At 39.9% G+C, this 14,241-nt stretch overlaps 1 protein-coding gene across 1 annotated transcript in view; it reads right to left on the bottom strand.

The window, feature by feature from the left end:
* The window catches only part of LOC128740598 (uncharacterized), a 68,596-nt gene that overhangs the window by 26,653 nt on the left and 27,702 nt on the right, over positions 1-14,241 (bottom strand). Inside the window, exons 4-5 of the mRNA XM_053836159.1 lie at positions 12,348-12,481; positions 3,911-4,033 (exon numbers count right to left, since the gene is read on the bottom strand). Of these exons, the coding sequence (XP_053692134.1) occupies positions 3,911-4,033; positions 12,348-12,481 (257 nt within the window). The remainder of the gene's footprint in view (positions 1-3,910; positions 4,034-12,347; positions 12,482-14,241) is intronic.

Below are 14,241 nucleotides of genomic sequence, written 5' to 3'. Positions count from 1 at the left end.
TATTTGTCCGATTTTGGCCTGTGGCCTGAGCCAAAGTGCGCCAAACGACACGGACAAAGAACGCGACAGAGTGCAGCGGCAGCGGCTGCGGTGTTGCTTTGTTTCGCGGAAGAAAGTTGTCCTAATTGTATGCAGGCGGCAAAGGGTTCGGCGAAGTTGGTGCCGGCTTTTGTTCCTCCCCCCCTCTCTGTTGTTGCCCCCTTCTGTTGTTTTTGTTATTGTTTCTTCGGTAGGTCTATGCAAAGTCGACAACTTGTAAAACTGAAAGATGGAGGTTAATTCCGAAAGTTGCAGCGGACTTTATGAAGTGCTGAAGTGGTGTTTAATGAATTGACACTGTTTTTGCGCTGGCACTTCCGGCACAGACGGGGACAGTTCCGGCAAGAAAATCAACACTTGCGTGTCGAGGTTTAGCAGAACGGTGGACAGTTGGCAGGTTTAAAACGAATGCGAAAGATTTTGAGTAGCAGTGATGTCTTGGTTATGATAGCATATCACTGAGAACACAATTTCGTGTTTTGTAGTAAGAATTTTTGTAAAACGAACTTATAACGAGCTTAGCACGTAGCTCATAAAAAAATATTCAAACCATTTAAAAACATTTGCAGGTTTTTTTTTACCACAAACGCTATTAATACGTATTATTTATATTTGGTACGAAAACGTTTCGTTTCGTACGTCTCGTACGTTTCGTACCCCAAGCAACAATGTGAGTTTTATTGTACTCTTATGATAGTTCTTAAGGCCAATTTTGGTCTTAAATGCCATCATAAGCGTGTAATAAACCCCAAACTGTAACTTGGGACGCTTCGTCAGCTCAAGATTTTGTCAGCTTTTTATCCCGATATAATCAGCCTAAAAATTATCTGCTTTATCTGAATTATCTGCCACAGCTCATTTCGATTGACTGAATCGTACGTCGCCTTAAAGTCTACAAATAGATTATAGCTCTTCAAGTTGTACGCCCGGAACTTATCTAATAACTGACTCAGGGTAAAAATCTAATCCTTCGTGGAGCGATCCTCATGCAAACCAGCATGGTACTCCCCGACAAAGGACTCCGCTAGCGATTTTAGTCTATAAAACAGGATACTGGAGAGCAACTTGTAGACAGGATTGTGCAATGTAATAACTCCATAGTTTTTACACTAGAGTCGATGTTCCTTTTTAAAAGTAGGGTAAATGAGGCCATGCCTCCACTCCTCTAGCATTTTTTCTTCCTCCCAGATGCTGACAATGATGCGGTGAAACCGGAAATGACGGAACCTTAAAACATGTCCAGAAAAAGTTGGAAAAAGAGGAGAAAATGATTCCCAGAGAAAAGCAGCTGCGACTGGATTAAAAATGACGAAAAAAGAAGGCACAGAAATACAGATGCGACAAGAATGTAAGCTGAAAGCACGCCTATTAAAGAACCGTCTGTCCATCTGTCCGTTTGTCCATCTGTTCGTCTGTCCGTCTGTCCGTCTGTCCGTCTGTCCATCTGTCCATCTGTTCGTCTGTCCGTCTGTCCATCTGTCCGTCTGTCCGTCTGTCCGTCTGTTCGTCTGTCCGTCTGTCCGTCTGTCCGTCTGTCCGTCTGTCCGTCTGTCCGTCTGTCCGTCTGTCCGTCTGTCCGTCTGTTCGTCTGTCCGTCTGTGCTGTGCTGTGCTGTGCTGTGCTGTGCTGTGCTGTGCTGTGCTGTGCTGTGCTGTGCTGTGCTGTGCTGTGCTGTGCTGTGCTGTGCTGTGCTGTGCTGTGCTGTGCTGTGCTGTGCTGTGCTGTGCTGTGCTGTGCTGTGCTGTGCTGTGCTGTGCTGTGCTGTGCTGTGCTGTGCTGTGCTGTGCTGTGCTGTGCTGTGCTGTGCTGTGCTGTGCTGTGCTGTGCTGTGCTGTGCTGTGCTGTGCTGTGCTGTGCTGTGCTGTGCTGTGCTGTGCTGTGCTGTGCTGTGCTGTGCTGTGCTGTGCTGTGCTGTGCTGTGCTGTGCTGTGCTGTGCTGTGCTGTGCTGTGCTGTGCTGTGCTGTGCTGTGCTGTGCTGTGCTGTGCTGTGCTGTGCTGTGCTGTGCTGTGCTGTGCTGTGCTGTGCTGTGCTGTGCTGTGCTGTGCTGTGCTGTGCTGTGCTGTGCTGTGCTGTGCTGTGCTGTGCTGTGCTGTGCTGTGCTGTGCTGTGCTGTGCTGTGCTGTGCTGTGCTGTGCTGTGCTGTGCTGTGCTGTGCTGTGCTGTGCTGTGCTGTGCTGTGCTGTGCTGTGCTGTGCTGTGCTGTGCTGTGCTGTGCTGTGCTGTGCTGTGCTGTGCTGTGCTGTGCTGTGCTGTGCTGTGCTGTGCTGTGCTGTGCTGTGCTGTGCTGTGCTGTGCTGTGCTGTGCTGTGCTGTGCTGTGCTGTGCTGTGCTGTGCTGTGCTGTGCTGTGCTGTGCTGTGCTGTGCTGTGCTGTGCTGTGCTGTGCTGTGCTGTGCTGTGCTGTGCTGTGCTGTGCTGTGCTGTGCTGTGCTGTGCTGTGCTGTGCTGTGCTGTGCTGTGCTGTGCTGTGCTGTGCTGTGCTGTGCTGTGCTGTGCTGTGCTGTGCTGTGCTGTGCTGTGCTGTGCTGTGCTGTGCTGTGCTGTGCTGTGCTGTGCTGTGCTGTGCTGTGCTGTGCTGTGCTGTGCTGTGCTGTGCTGTGCTGTGCTGTGCTGTGCTGTGCTGTGCTGTGCTGTGCTGTGCTGTGCTGTGCTGTGCTGTGCTGTGCTGTGCTGTGCTGTGCTGTGCTGTGCTGTGCTGTGCTGTGCTGTGCTGTGCTGTGCTGTGCTGTGCTGTGCTGTGCTGTGCTGTGCTGTGCTGTGCTGTGCTGTGCTGTGCTGTGCTGTGCTGTGCTGTGCTGTGCTGTGCTGTGCTGTGCTGTGCTGTGCTGTGCTGTGCTGTGCTGTGCTGTGCTGTGCTGTGCTGTGCTGTGCTGTGCTGTGCTGTGCTGTGCTGTGCTGTGCTGTGCTGTGCTGTGCTGTGCTGTGCTGTGCTGTGCTGTGCTGTGCTGTGCTGTGCTGTGCTGTGCTGTGCTGTGCTGTGCTGTGCGGATAAATTTGCGAGTGTTTCTGATCACCAGGTCTCGTCCAGCTGCAAAGCTAATACGTCGCTAGTCGTTATCGGTCGTGTCAGTGAGTAGGCAATGGGGCCCGGTTACCGCGGTCTATACATCGCTTTCATACCGATATGATTGTTCATATCCCCGATGACGATATTGACGTCCCGTCTAGAACGCTTCCTTCTCGCCCCGACTGAAAGTATTTTACTTTTCCATGATCTTGTGAAACTGAATACGTAAAATACAGTGAAAGTCCACGTTTGACGATAGCTCTCCCCAACTCTGTTCATAATATTTCCTTTTAGATCGTGAGATTGACGTCATAGTAGCAAATCTTTTCTTGGCAAATACCAATGCTGCATTCGAGATGGGCGTTCCACAAATGGACCAACTAATTACCTTGCGAAATATTCTCAATGAATTTGGAAAATTTCACTTGATGTACCGATTGTTTATAGACAAGGCAGCGTATGATTCAGTTAAGCTAAATGCGTTATGGTCGATTATGCCTGAATTCGGTTTAATAAATTGAATAGGATACATTCCAACGTTACGTGGTTCTACGAACAACCATTTTTATTGTGCAACTTGGTTCTGTATAAATAAGACACGTTCAATTCCGGCTATTTTTCCAGTAATATGCTAAAATTGAGTGGAAGAAGAACTAATTCACATAGTAAAAATGACATCTCTTGGATGTAAAGATAAATGAAATTTGTCTACCACGTAAAAAAACCATAAATCTGACCACCATCGAGTAAATCACGCTGTTACTTTTAATATTTTCTCCCGCAACCGCAACGTAAATTAATTTCGTTAAACTATCCCCCCCCGCGCCCGTTATTTGTCATTGCATGTCACGTTAATCACTTACCTTCAGCTTGCCTTTGACGAAGTGACTGTGGGAGACCATCACATTGATCCCCAGTATTGACGTTTCCAACCCCGTACTGACATCTCTGATCGGTCTGTATTGTCGCGTCTGCTGTGGCAGAACCTGCAGGAAGAGAGTACACTCCTGGTTAGCGTATAGTGTTGACAGTTGACACCAATATTTTTAAGTTGCTCATCACATACTACCACACCCGCTTCCCCTAGTACCTTCTACCACCCACCCTGTTTCCAAAAGGTAGGGAACATAATGGTGTGCTGAAGCCCGAAAATATTACTCCAACCGCTCTGTTTGTTTTTGCCAATTCAGCAAATTTTCGAGTGCACATTCATCACTCCAGTCAGTTTCTCTACATGCAGTTGAAGCAACGTGTTCGAGGACTAACCGCTGTTGGTAGTTTCCACACTGGAGAGCGCACCTCAGAAAAGCCCCAGAAAGCGGCACCCGCTGGCGGGTGTGAAACGCTTCGGATCCCTCCCCGTTGTGACTTTTGAAGTTTTACAGCGCGGCGAACTCAAAACGGGAAAGTGGATATGTAACTTGTTGGTGTAACTTGTTCCCGGCGCGCCGTAAAAGTGGAACCGGGCGTGAAAAGCGTGATTCCCATCGCGTCGTCGTCGTCGCCTTCGTCGTGCTCATCGTGATGATTTGTTTGTGCAATACCACCCAGTATGTTTGCTTCGGCACGAGCCTGTTTGGCAGGATCTTACGTGAGATGCCGATGAGATGAGAAACGCGCAAAGGGGCCAAGTTGCCGGGCAAATAGAAGGTCGAAAGTTTTTTGGTTGCATGCCACACGATTCCAATTTATATGTAAGGTACACCGTGTAGACACTTGAAGATGCAGTGCTGGAAGACAACACCTGAGGAATGCGATGCTCCAGAAGTTCAATAAGGCGAATCCATGCTCCGAAGCAAAAAGACATTGTCATGATCTGGGAAAATGGAAAATGGAGGAAAAAAATGATTGTCACCTTCTAGCACTGGTTGTCGGGTCCGGGTCCGGGACCGGGACCAACCGGCCGACCGACCGACCGAATCGGTCGTCACAGGGAAAGTTTTTCTACTGAATTCGTCTCAGGTAAACAACTTCCGCCTTCGGATTATAACTTGCCGCCGCTCGATGGGTATTTACATTCGCGTTGGTAAAGTAAATATCTGAGCAAGTTTCCTCCTATCAGGGTCATTTTTTTAGGTATAGATTAAAGATTGGAATTGATGTTTGTTTTAAAAATATTTCTGGTGGCTCATGTTCAAGCTTGGAAACATTGTTCATTGGAGCTTTTGGCATGCAACATATCTAGTGATTAGCTCTATTCAGAATCACTATTTTTTCAAAATTGTCGCACTGTTTGGGTCGAATGGTCTAAAAGTTTGTTAGAAGGAAAAGTGCCATCTTCTTCAAACGGATGCTTTAAAATGCCACAAAATAACATAAAATGATACAAAATAACAATAAACCAACCTAGAACTCAGCAAAACAAAAAATGACACATATAAGTGATATACGTTTGTCGCAGTTATGAAACAAAAATGATATATAAACGATGTAATTATACTACAAAAATGGTAATAATAAGAACAAAAACAACAAAAAAGTTGTTCAAAAATCAATGATACAACAAGTAATACAAAAAATATGTAATAATGAAACAAAAAAAACTCAACAAGACCCCATACGGCACAAAATACCAAAAATCTAAGACAAAAATTATAAAAAAAAATCAAAAATGACACCGACAAAAACACAGCAGAAAAATGATTTAAAATTAATATGAAAATGAAGCGAAATAATGCCAGGAATTATAAAATTTGAAACAAAAACAAATTGTACAATTCCAACCAAAACAACCGACACAGAGGAAATAAATGGAAACTGATTCAAAAATGGTACAAAATTTACAGAAAATGATACAAAAATAATACATCTTTTAGATCTTTTATAATTTTTTTTTTAAATTTCTACCAGACTTACTAGAGACATATTTTACTTTTTTTTGACGTTTTTTAAACCTTTTTAAAGCTTCTTTTAGACTACTTTTAGGCTTTCAAATTTCACTAAAACTGCTTTTAAACTATTTTCAGGCCTCTTTTTGACGTCTTTTTGTCTCATTCTGATTTCTTTTAGACTTTTACACTTCTTTTAGTCCTCTTTTAGATTTTTTCAGTCTTCTTTTGGATTTTTTTGAGATTACCTTTGGACCTCTTCTTATTTTAGAAGTCTTTTGATTGTCCATTTAATTCTTTCCAGACTTTCTTTTTGCAAGGGTGATTAGGCCATTGCAAATCATATTTAAAGTTTTTGTCACCCCCCCTTGGAAATTGGCTTGAAAAATCGGGGGGCAAAAAAATAATTTGTAGGATATGAGTCAAATTTCCTTTTATAAAATCAATTGTCTGTGGGCTCTACGGTCTGAAAAACTCGAAAAAGGAGTCTCCGATTTGAATTAACGCTTCTAGCACGAAACAGAAATGGAAATTCAAACAATGGAATTTCCGAAAATCGTCCAAAAAAAATTTCCTTCGTTTTTGTCTTTTTTCGTATATTTTTGCATAAAAAATAATATCGTATATATTATAAGCAAGAATAGATTCGGTTTTCACGTTTAAACCTTAAATAAAAATTCTTAAAATCCATGTTTTTTTTGCTCGATTCAAAAATTCACTTTGTTTTTTTTTGCCCCCCCCTTCAGTGGCCGAACACCGGAACGACAAAAACTTTATAAAATATTTGTAATGGCCTTATTGTATTTTGAACATGCGTTAAGCGTGCGCTATTTTGAACACTTCCATTTTATTTTGTCGTCAATGTCAAAAAGAGAGTACACACAACGCCAGCCCAATATAGATAAATTACCCTATTTATGAAGTCGTTTAGATCTATGTTAGATTTCTTTTAAAGTTTCTTTTGACTTCTTTTGGATATCTTTTATATTTCTTTTAGATTTCTATCAGACCTATTCTAAACTTTTTTTAGAAGTCTTTTAAACTTTTTTCAAGCTACTTTCAGGCTAGTTTAGACTTTTTTAGACTTCTTGCGGACTTTGTTAAATTTCGTTAGAATGAAGCCTGCTTTTAGACTTCAGACTGTAGACTTTAGCCTTTTCTTCGATTCCTGCCAGACTTCTTCAAGACTATTTTTAGAGTTCATTTACAATTCTTTTAGACTTGCTTCAGAATTATTTTGGATTTTATATAGTTTTTTTTAGGATTTTTAGCCTTGTTTTGGACTTTATTTAGAATTATTTTAGATTCCTGACAGAGTTTTTGAGGATTATTGTAGAGTTTCACTTTCGTATCTTCGTGCAACTATTGAACTACTTAATCTAATGTATATACTGGACATTACACTTATTGTTCTTACAACATATTCTATTTTAGACTTTTTTAGACTTGCGGTCTGCTGTTTCTGATTTCTTTTCGACTTGTTTTAGATTTACCTTTAGACTTTTTTCAGAATTTTTGCAGTTTATACTTCTTTAGACTTCTTCAAGGCTTCCTTCAGATTTGCTTAGACCTTTTTGATTTCCCTGTGAACTTCTTTAAAACTACATTTAGTCTTCTTTAAAACTTCTTACAGACTTTTTTTAATTTTTATTGGGGAGGTTTCAATCCAAAGTGGTTCATTCGCCTCCTGCTATAGACTTCTTTTAAATTTCTTTTGTAGTTCTTTTAGGCTCCTTTCAGACTTCTTTTAGATTCATTACAAACTTCTTTATGGCTTTGATTTTTGACATTTTGGATTTTAGGATCTGATTTTTTGAATCATCACTGACGCTCCACTTTTGATGGTTTATGGTTGTTGTGATTTTAAAACTTGAGAATGATTTCGGTGGCAAACGGGAGAAAAAAAGAAAATGAGGAGAAAAGAGAAGACTGGACAGAAAAATAGGGAGAACGAAAGTAAAAAATGAGAGCGGTAAAACAAAAACGGAGCAAAACAGGAGAAAAAGCAGAACAGAAAAGGAAGAAAAAAAGGTAAAAAGGAGCCGAGAAATTGATAAACGAGAAAGGAAAAACAGGAAAACGGAGAAAACAATGAAAAAATGAAAACGGAAGACAAACTGGATGACACGAAAAACAGAACGTGATCGTAAGGAGGACACTAAGAAGAGAAAGGCAAATAGGAAAGGAGTTAACGGGACAGAAAACAAAAAACGAGACTGTAAACATGAACAATCGGCCCGAAAATGATGAAAACGGAAGTAAATAGAAGAAAAACAAGCGAAAAAATAGACTGAAAAGAACGAAAAACGGGACAGGAAAAGAGAAGAGGAAACAGTGTGCAGAAGAAAAGAAAAATGAGAGGAAATAAGAGGGAAAGTGAGACCAATAGAGGGAAGACAAACAGAAAAAAACGTTACAGAAAAAATGGAAAAGGAAGCAAGAAAAAGAGGGCAAATGTGACAAGAAAGGGCAACCGGAACAGAAAATAAGAGAAAAGCGAAAGAAGAATAGCAAGAGAGAAAAAACGATAGGGGAAACGAGGAACACGAGAAAAAGAAGTCAAACTGAATAATATGTACGGAGAAAGATGGGGCAAAATAAAATTGAGATAGAAAAATGGTCCAGAAAGATACGAAAAGAAAATAAATGAAACAGGAGAACGGACGACAGAAAAACGTAATACTGGAGACAAAAAGACGAAAAACCGGATAATAACAAAGGAAAACCAGAGAGCAAAAAAAAGAGCTAATAACATTCAAAACGTGACAGAAAATAAGAAAACCGAAGAGATGAAAATGAAATACGAGAAGGAGAGTTTAAAAAGAAAAAGTGTAAAATTAAAAGACGAAGTAAACGAAATAAGGGAAAAGGGAAGAGGAAACGGGAAAGAGATTTACAAAAAATACAAGAAATACCCAATTTTCAAAACTTCTAAAACTCAAAATTTTAAAAATTTAAAACGTTCTAGAATTTTTCCAGATATTTTTCAGTTTTAAACACATTTTAACATTTTAAGCTCATTTCAGACTTGTTTAGATTTTTTTGAACTTCTTTAAAATTTTATTTGGCTTTCTTTAAATTTTTTTATAGACTTTTTTATGTCTCTTAGAGAGGTTTTAAACTAAAGCGATTCATTGGCGTTTTGCTATTAACCTATTTCAAATTTCTTTTGTAATTTTTTCGAATTTATTTGAGACTCATTGTTAACTTCTTAATGGCATTGATTTTTGATATCTAAAATCTAACAATTTAAATTACATTTCATTTTATAAATCACCACGCTCCAACTTTGCTGGTTTGTTTATTTTGAAATTTGAGAATGATTACGGCAGTAAACGGGAGAAAACAGGAAAACGAGGCAAAAAAGGGAGACTGGACAGATAAAGAGGAGAAACGGATGAAGAGTCAAATAAGATATATAACGAGAAAGATGGGACATAATGGGAATGAAATAGAAAAGATGTAGGTACAGAAAAAGAAAAGAAAAGAACAGAAAAATGGACCAAAGGAGAAGGTGAAACTGGAGACAAAAAAACAAAACAGGAGATTAAAAGCATACCCGGAGAGTACATAGAAGAAGGAATCAAAAGAATGTCGAACGGCAACAGAAAAGAAATAGAAACGGAGAGTAAAAGGAAAAACTGTACAGACGAAGATGAAAAGTAAGAAGAAATAAGAGGGCAAGCAGGAGATAAACAGTGTTAGTGAAAACGAAAAAGGAAAAAGGGAGGAGAAAAAACGATGAAGAAATTTACAAAAAAAGGGGAAAAACAAGAAGAAAAAACTTGACTGAAAACAAGTGAAAATGAAACGATAAACGAAGAAAATGGAACAATGAAACAGAAAACACGAAAAAGAGAATAGAAAAACGAGAAAAAAAGAAAAACGGAAGGGAAAAGACAAAAAGCTAGAGCAAAAACCCGCGAGCAAGTGGTACAAAAAAGAAGGTAAATCGGAAAAAAAGTGAAAAAATGTGTTAGGGAATAAGACGAAATATGTCAATCCTAGTTTCAAGAAATACTTCAATTTCAAACGTCCATTAATTTCTTTTAGTTTTACTATGATTGAATCATTTCCAATTAGTTCGCGTTAAGTTCTACCAAGACGCTTGAAAATAATTTTTAAGTATTCTTGTCCATGTCCAAAGTTAGGTATAGTTTGAAGTACAATGTAATGTTTAATTTCAAGTCCAACTACATGTCGGATTTTAAGTCTAATTTTAATCTAATTTTAGTCTAATCTAATTCCAATTTTGAGTCAAATTTAAACTCTGTGTTTAAGTCCAATTTCTAGTACAATTTGAATTCCAAATTTAAAGTCTAATTTCAAATGTAATTCCAAGTCTAATCTCAAGTTCAATTTATATCCAAATTACGTTCAAGTTTAATTCCGATTTCTAGTTTAATTTCAAGTATAATTTTATGTCCCATTTCAACTTTAATGTCAAATCGCAATCGAATAAGAACTTCAAATTCTCATGTAAGTTTGATTTCATGTCCAATTGAAACTTCCAATCTAAATTACTTCAAATTTAAGTCGAATTTTCAATCGAATTTTAAGTCCAAATGTAATTTAACTTTGATTTTTAATCCAATTGTACCCGAAAGTCAAGAAAGATGGGCATAGAACACTGACATGGAAATCTTCTACTAAATTAATATGATTTGAGCTAAAATAAAACTCAGTCAAAATAATGGAGAAAATATTGGTCTCAGTTTAAAATAAAACTGCACGATTTTATTTTATTCTCATAGGTAAAACATTCAAAATATCATGGCGATTTAGAAAACAGATTTGGATATTTTTCGCAAAAGTTTGGTGCAGCAGGTTCTATCAAGGCACGGTAGTATCCGTATCACTCAGAAATCATCATGTATGATATCAAGTTATCATCCTGCTAAAGCTATTTTTTCTCTATTCATTTTTCTTCTTGGAAGAACGCAAGTTCCGCAGCACTCAGGAAACATTTTATCAGTAAATAAACATGTAATGTGTATTTAAACGATTACACTGCTCTTTCTCCAGTCGACAAAGTGAATCGACTACGCTACACACTTCGAAAATGTATTTCACAACACTTCATTGCGCTTTCAGGTAGAAAGGTAGTGCACAATGCAAAAGGTAGCAAAGGACTTAGGTATCTTCAATGGTGGATACTATAAGCAACTACAATAAATAACAATCGATGTTTACAGATAGCCAGGACGGTGTGTACACAGTTATTCAGTAAAAAATGCTTCCTTACTGCAGTCGACGATAGATCGTATTCAACATTTTTTCTTTTGGTGTTTTCCCATCAATCAATGTACAATCAATCCGTTTAAAGATGAGTTGCTACGAAATAAATTACTTATGACACAATTCTTCTAAAAAGTTGAATATATTGATTGTTGATAAGATACATCGATGTCAAGAATCTGCAGGTTACCGAAAAATTTGGAATGTCACTGACAGCTACAGTGCACGTGAGCTGAAATAATTTTGAATGTTAATTATTAATTGCAGTTGAAACACGAATAGTTGAAAACTGTTCTCCTGCAAATAAATTCGTCACTTTCAACAATCTAGTAGAAGGATCAAGATGGAATAACTTTCACTTCCGACCATACGTTTAATTATTCTTCAGTTTGCAACTTTTTGCTAAGAACCGTAAGCCCAATTCCCGAAATGGAGCACGCGCTGCGTGACACCATCGAGCACCGGAGGGCTTTTCTGCCCCTGCAGGCTGCCGATAGGAGATTCGACGGCGACGGCGGCGACGCCGACGACGACGACGATGTCGCCGGTGACGTTATTTGAAGCGTGAAATTGTGCCTGATTGGGAAGTGCAAATTCAATTATATTTTAAATAGGTTTTGAATCCAGTTTGAGCTTTGTGCTTCGAAGAGCTCCCGGAAGGTTGTCGCCGCGCTGCGCCGCACCGGTGCTGCCGCAACGGGAAAGGCAAGAGTTGTCCCGTAGAAAAGCGGGGCGTTTGTGTTTGTAGGTGCATGTGAACGAACCAGTGCGAACCGGAGACAACCATCACGGGATAGTCGGATTGGAAATTGAATTTTCCTGAGGTTGGCTGCGCGACGTGGTGCCTGATGCCTACGTACGTTGGAGGATCGGGAAATCGGAAAGGACTGTCGCACACTCACTGGAGCTGTAGGAGTCAAAAAGCCGAATGCCATTTTGTGGTGAGGTTTAATTTGGATTTTGGTTTTTACCTCGCAACGAATTTTCCGTCACGACCTTGTCCTCGGGGAGACACAACATTAATGCTCCGGTTCGATACTGTGGCAACAGGAATAATGGCAGGGATTTACCGATTGCGATGGAAACCCGCGCTTGTGTTTGTGTCTACGTGAATTGATAAGGAAATTTCACATGCTCAGGGAAACTTATTGTGGTGATAAAATGAGTCGAAGGATTTCCACGTGTGGAAAGCGATTGAATTGGGTAGCTATAGAATGCTGGAAAAAGCTCTCACCGGTACATCGTTAATTGTCCAAGTCAGATTGGTAGCAGGTTTGGAGTGTAACGACGAGCAATTGGCTCGTAAAATGTCTCCGGGACGGTACCGCGATTGCACTCCGATGATTGCCGGTTTATCCTCTGGTGGTTCTGTGTTAAAGAAAAAAAGATAGATAAGAGGTTACTTCTATGTTGTTTTTCACATTAAAGTTAGTTCGATTATCAGATTTAAAGTAATATAGCGTAGGAGTAAGTTCTATTATGCGTTTCATCACGAAAATTATTATTTATGGATTATTGAATTGAAAATTGTCAGTATCGAACACAAAGATATTCAGAACCAATTTTATCGTTAAATTGCATGTTTCTACACAGACCAAACAGACATTGAATTTCGGTATGCTGCTGAAACGACAGCTCTTCTGTAGAGGTACCAATATCGTGCGAACAAACATTCGCTTCGGAATGTTTCGCGCGTAGGTTGTGCGAGATCTGAGAAATAGAAAATCAATTTAGAACGTCAAGAATTTGTTCGTTCGCTATTTGTGCGTAGGTAATTGACGTCATGAAATGTCAGAGTTTCATTTCTAATCCGTATTAAAAATACTTTGCGCCATTGACAGTCACTTCGAAAAGCAATGCTACACGAAATAATACAAGAAGAGCAACCAAGTTTATGAGTAAATATGTAGTAAATATGAGTTATGAAAACAAACTACTTAAATTACACAATGAAGAAATGTAAAGTTTTCTTCTGTCACCATCCTGTTGTCTATTTCTTTATCTTTTTGTTCTGTGTTTTTATGTGGCGCTTAGTGTGCCCCTTTCTATTTCAGCATAATCCTAAAAATGTTGTTTCCAAAACCTGACCACCTCCTGAGCTGTTGAATGGTGAACAAGATGAAGCGTTCGACAGAATCAAGATAATGGTTGAGGATGATGGACAAGCTATGGTTGAGCTTGGGACAAGCTGTAACTTTGAACGAAGTGCAAAAACTGAAAGAACTGAAAAACGACAAAGCAGCTGGGAAGTACGCTATCCCCGCTGAACTTTTATAAATCAGGAGCGAACGACTCTACTGTGACAATCCATCAGGTCACACTACAGGTATCAACTCAGGAGAAACTACCTACGAACTAGTTGAAAGTTCTCATGTGCACTATTTTCAAACAGGGCCCTCGACTCGAATGCTACAATTATCGGGGCATTACTCTCCTCAATTTTGCATACAAAATTCTCTTGGGCATACCGTTTTATAGACTGAGACCGGTGCAGCAAACCTTTGTTAGCGAATACCAGTGGCGGCTTTCGAGAGGGACGCTCCACGACAGACCAAATGTTTACCTCGTGACTAATTCTCGGTAAATTCCGGAAATTCAACTTGCAGATTTACCTATTTTCATAGACTTCAAGGTGGCGTGTGAGTCAATTAAACGGCATGAACGGTGGTGGATTATGCTTAAACGAACATGGTTTTCCAACAAAACTGATTAAGCTGACAAGTACTAATCTTGATGGTCAAGTTAAGCGATGAAGTCAAGCCTCAGAACAGCAGGTAAGGTATTGGAGTGCCGTGACGATAGATGGTTTGAAGCAAGATACTGTGTAGAGAAGCGGTACCATCATCACGAAATCTCACATGTTCCTAGGGTTCACGGACGGCATCGATATCATCGGTGTTAACCGTAGAGCCGTGGAAGAGGTGTACACGCATCTTAAGGAGGAAGCTGCGAGGATGGGAGCGAATGACGTAGCCAACTGCGGTCCCGTAGCCTACAACTCCGTACTAATTTCGCTACCAATACTTCCAGTGGTACTCTACAATCATGAAGTGTGTACGTTGAAGAAGAGCTCTTGGTGTTTTTAGCGAGATCCTAAGATCAATTTTTGTCGGCCAAGTATAAAAAGG

This window comes from Sabethes cyaneus, chromosome 3, assembly GCF_943734655.1.
Source record: "Sabethes cyaneus chromosome 3, idSabCyanKW18_F2, whole genome shotgun sequence".
Lineage (NCBI taxonomy): Eukaryota > Metazoa > Arthropoda > Insecta > Diptera > Culicidae > Sabethes > Sabethes cyaneus.
The sequence above is the reverse complement of the archived record's forward strand: the minus strand, read 5'-3'. Positions and strand labels throughout refer to the sequence as shown.